We start from the raw sequence: 5,212 nt of genomic DNA, 5'->3' as shown, positions 1-5,212 counted from the left end.
TGCTAAATTGCGGGTTTGAATATTGCAATACTTTCCTATAACAAAATAGACCTGCAGAAAGAAATTACTAATAAAATATCTTACATATGCATAGTGTTATGCTCCATATAGAGATGTTCGTTAGCTTTGATTGTATATCTCACAATTTTGTAATTTATCATTGTTTATCAAACAATGATAAATTGTTTAATAAACAATTTATCATTGTTTATGATAATGATAAATTATCATAAACAATTTATCATTATAAATTGAATATTTATAATGATAAATATACTATATTAATGATATATATACTATATTAACAAAGCCACACAGCTATTAACAAAGCTGTGTGGCTTTGTTAATATTCTGTCCTTGAATGCGGTTAGATGTGCCCTTTTTTTTGTTGAGCACCTGCCCCTTTAGTGGTTTCTGCACGGCCCTGCAGAAATGTCATACATTTTGGATTTCTGACATCAACATTTTGTCTGCAACTCGTCATATCAAGGAGCCATGTAATGTTCGTCATTGTCTTATCGTCATTACAAAAAGGGTTGTCAACAAAATAATTTAGTTACCATCATCCTTAACAAAATTTACACTATATTTGTATTGTTTTAGAAGTGCTCAATCTTCATTTTGGAAATTGTGCACCTGGTGAAGCTCATTTCGAACTTCGTCTTCCCAGGAGTTCTATAAAACCCAAATGAGTACAAATGTTTGCCTTCAACAAAGACCGAGCTAGTTGAGCCCATCTTTCATTTTTGTAGTTGGCTCCTTGTTTTATTGCTTTCTGTGCATGCATATGTATGCATGCACAGAAAGCAATAAAACATAAATGTTTATGTTTATAAATGTTTATGGGGGAATTTGACTGCCAGAAGTTGAGAGCACACATTTTTAGTTTGCAAACAGGATTTTATTTCTTTGTTCTCAACTTGTAATGATTGGAGTCAAAATTTCTGCCCTCTTTCAAGTTTTTGCTGTGCTCTCTCAAATCTTTGTGTATAGGCTCAGATTTTCTCCTTGCTTGCAAAACTTCTCTGCACGGATTAACTCCTACTGCGCAATATAACACTTTCATTATTTTGGCTGAAATATTGCCAGGCAATGGTACTTTTTTGCTTTTAGAGAGAGCAGAAAATAATTCACAAGCAAGCAGAGAGGTTTGCGAACATCCTCTGTAGGCAGTCTTAGAGTGTTGGTGTTACCACCTCATATTTAGCCTTCTACCTTGATTTTGTTTTTTCTTTTAGCGTCTGTCGGGACAGGGCTATTGTTTTTCTGCCTCCCTGCCTCCAATGCTGGCTGCAGCTGCCATCGAGGCTCTGAACATCATGGAGGAGGATCCAGGTAGAAGATTTCATTTAGCTACTTTTCTCTCAGTGCACCATTTATTGATCCCAGGAATAGAGGTTCATGAGAAATATGATTCCAATAAAGTGCTCTGCATTTGTGCTTCCTGTTAATTAAAAAAAATTCAGATGTTATGTTTTAAGCTTTTCTTCTTTGTCTTGTTTTGTAGGTATTTTCATTGTTCTAAGAGAAAAATGCAAACATGTTTATAAAGCTTTACAAGGGTAAGTTTCTCTATTCTATAATACAGTTTTTTTTCCTTGTTTTTGAGTGGCACCAATTTTGAAAGAAATACCTTTAACTCAAAAATTTCTATGTTCTGAATGGCAAATATTTCCAGCATCAAAAGATCACTGGTAAGAATAAACATCTAGGTGATTGCCTGAGTGAAGTTGGCCCCCCCACCTTCTTCAAATCAGACAAAATTGGTGTCAAACGTTTGTGCTGGTTTATGCAGCAAAAATGTTCATTTGTGCCGCTATCATTTTAAAGATATAAAGATGTTTCTAGAGGTCATCAAAGGTCAATCAGCCCCCCCACCTTCTTCAAATCAAACAAAATGGGTGTCAATCATCTCGACTTATGCTGGTTTGTGCAGCAGAACTTTTTGTTTGTGCAGCTTTGGCTTTGAAGATATTAATTAAAGTTTAAAGGTCAAAAGGTCAACCAGCTTCCCCCCCCCCCCTTTCATAAAACCAAACAAAATAGGTGTCAATCAACTCAGCTATGTCTCTGCTGGTTTGTGCAGCAAACATTTTCCTTTGTGCTGCTATCATTCTAAAGATATTAAGAAAAATGTTTCTAGAGGTCATCAAAGGTCAGTCAACATCAGTTCATGCTGGATCTGTGAATTTCATTTGAAATTGTTAAGTGCTAACCTATGAACATGAATAATTTAATTTTAATCTTGATGAAATTCACTTGGAACTAGGTCTTATTTAGAATGGACTGATACAATACCTCCCAAAACACACTCAGTGACCTGTATTTTAGTTTCTGATCACCAGAGGGTGCTATTAGACAAACTGTACTGTTGAAATACGAAAAGTAGGACTAGAGCAAAACATGTGCTAACCATCTAGTCTGCTGTTTCCATCTCAATTTCATGATCGACAGTCATCATCAACACTTATTTTCACGACTTCAAAACAGTGCACAAACTAGTATAAACTAGCACAAACTGTTTATAAAATAACTCATGTTCATTGAACTTTGATGATCTCTAGAAACATTTTTTATCTTTAAAATGATAGCAGCACAAACAAAAAATTTTGCTGCACAAACATTTGACACCAATTTTGTCTGGTTTGAAGAAGGGGGGGGCAACTTCACTCAGGTTTAAGATATTTATATAAAAATTCTCACAGGTAGTTGTGCTAGTAGCTACATTCAGTATTAAATTTAGAAACAAAAATACTCCTTTTGCAGATAACTTCATTAGGAATTAAGCAGGAGTAATGTTCAATTTTGGTTATAGAACACAAAGGTTATACCACATTCTTCACATGTTATATTTGAGCATGCCTCTAAGGCAATTACATCCTTTTAAATGGAAAGCAGACAGTAATAGGTGGCTTATCAATGAGATTTCCTTAATAAAAACCTCATTATGTAATTATGTCATTTGACAGTAAAACACAAGTTTATTGCTGTTACTTTCCTATGCAGTAGTTTTAGTGCAACGTTAAAAATTGCAAAATGCATTAAGCTATGGGGTTATTCTTCTACTTGTCTCCCAGAGAGGTAGACATGGTAAAAACAGAGACTGAAAACTGTAATATGCCTTAGTTTCTACAGTTCAACTATTGTATTTAATGCTCTTTTTGGTTAATGTTTAACAGAATTCCAGGTCTGAAGTTGGTAGGAGAACCATTTGCCCCAGCTCTTCATCTACAACTCGAAAAAAGTTCCGGCTCCAGAAGCTCCGACATGCAGCTGCTCCGCTCCATTGTAGATTATGTAAGTCTTGTGTTTTAGCTATAATCATTTGTGGTGCACTGGATCATATTTGGGACACACACAGTAAGTAGCAATATTACAGAAATGACTGTCACTAATATTGAATTGAAACACATTAAGGGGCGAAGGTGGCTCAGGAGGTAGGAGTTGGTTTCTGGTTGAACTCTTAAGTTCAAGACCCGCTTTGTCTGTCTCAGTCGTTGTCCTTGGCAAGACACGTTTGCGACATTCGTTTGTGAAAAAAAACCTAGGTCTGATGTAGAAGTTAGAAAAGCTGTTTATTTTTCGTAATTGTCCTCTCAATAGCGGAAAAAGCCTCCTCGTCTCTAAACACGGAAATGCTTCAGCTGCAAATAAAACTTCTGACATTAACTTTATCAGGCTGCCCCAGTGCTGGACTAACAGCCTGAGTTGCTGCCACCGACAGATATAAGGAACGTCAGTCTTCATATCAGAAGTCCTGATATAAAGAAACGGTACCGCGATGCACCTCAAAGTCCGGTACCACCTGCTCATTGTTCGCTCTCTGCTTCACTTTAACCTAACGTTACTACTAGGCGGTTCGGACCGCTGCTGACGGGATCTGGGCTGGATGTGAGTGGCTGTCAATAGAAATTACTGCAGAGCCTCAACTGTTAAAGGAAGATTTGGCCCATAGCATTTGGAGTTCACAAAATTTCACATAAACATCAGCGAAAATAATGTACCAATAATTTGGACCACAGCATAAAGCTCAACCCGGTTTCATAATCAAGTAAATCAAAATGTCCCAAAAGCATGGGCAGACTGGCATAAGGGCTACCGGGGGATTCCAGCAGAAATGCTGTGCAGCGACTCGCTCTTCATGTAGGGCCGGGCCGAGGTAATATGGGGCCTTAGACAGAATCATGATTTAGGATTGTAAACCAGATGCCCTAACGCTGAAAACACTTTTGGTGTGAACACACCATAACCAAGTAAACTTCCTAATTAAATCTTAAATGTACTATTTAATTTAAAAAAATTTCTTTGTTGAATGCTTTAAATAAAATTTTATAACATTGTCATTCTCCGTAAATAAATGCTACAGGTTTAGATCTATGGTTTGAGTTACAATTCAACCATTTCTATTGGCCCCTGAATGTCTGGAGGTCCCTACCAGCAGGTACTGAGTTTTCTTTGCCTTGATATATCTTTCTTCCAATTCTAAATCTCAGAGGAGCTTACATTGAAAAATTACGTAGAGTTAACCCCTCTGAGTTTTGTTTTATCTTTAAAGCACTTTGCAGCCAAGTTGTTGTAGAGATTAAGCAAAAGTAGATGCAGAAAGCTTATTTATTAAAATAGCAGCAAATTTGCTTATTTAATAACATACTTCATAACCATTCACCTTCTCTCCGATGGTCTGTTTAACAGTTACAGTCTCAGATCAACACAGACCTCCAGCACTGTCAGTAGCAGAAACAGCAACATTATACCAGTTGAGAAAAATATAGACTACATTTGCTTTGCATTGCCCCCACATGATGACAATGATATAGTATGATCCGATTAAATATTAGAGTCTTGATTAATATGGGTTGTTGCTATGTTGTTGTATGGTGTTTTAAGATCTTGTTCAATGTGCCCCTTTTTAACTTTGAGCCCCTCCAAAGGTCTCTGCACGGCCCTGGCAAGACACTTCACCTGCCTTGTCAGGTGGTGGTGTTCAGAGCGTCCAGAGGTGTGGTTAAATGGCAGCCTAGCTCCTCCGTATTCCCTAGCTATATAGGAGCTTACCACCATCTGGGTATGAATGGGTGATTGACTGAATGTGTGAAGAGCTTTGGGGTCCTGTGGACTAAATAATGGCCATATAGTAGAGATGTGCCGATCAGGTTTTTTCCTGCCGGTTCCGATCACCCATGAGGGCCGATCACAGATACCGATCACATAA

General features: G+C 37.3%; 1 protein-coding gene and 1 long non-coding RNA gene across 2 annotated transcripts in view; both read left to right on the top strand.

Annotated features, from left to right (window-relative positions):
• The first annotated feature begins 846 nt into the window (after positions 1-846).
• The window catches only part of LOC106943574 (serine palmitoyltransferase 1-like), a 9,319-nt gene continuing 4,953 nt past the window's right edge, over positions 847-5,212 (top strand). Inside the window, exons 1-3 of the mRNA XM_015026879.1 lie at positions 847-1,335; positions 1,508-1,562; positions 3,180-3,297. Of these exons, the coding sequence (XP_014882365.1) occupies positions 1,284-1,335; positions 1,508-1,562; positions 3,180-3,297 (225 nt within the window). The 5' untranslated portion in view covers positions 847-1,283. The remainder of the gene's footprint in view (positions 1,336-1,507; positions 1,563-3,179; positions 3,298-5,212) is intronic.
• Positions 1,574-2,383, top strand: LOC106943575 (uncharacterized). Its single transcript, XR_001423951.1, has 2 exons — positions 1,574-1,766; positions 2,047-2,383. It is a non-coding gene; the product is annotated as an uncharacterized LOC106943575 (long non-coding RNA).

Source organism: Poecilia latipinna, unplaced genomic scaffold, assembly GCF_001443285.1.
Source record: "Poecilia latipinna isolate Pla-1442-1.1 unplaced genomic scaffold, P_latipinna-1.0 Scaffold5490, whole genome shotgun sequence".
NCBI classification, from domain to species: Eukaryota; Metazoa; Chordata; class Actinopteri; order Cyprinodontiformes; family Poeciliidae; genus Poecilia; species Poecilia latipinna.
The sequence above is the reverse complement of the archived record's forward strand: the minus strand, read 5'-3'. Positions and strand labels throughout refer to the sequence as shown.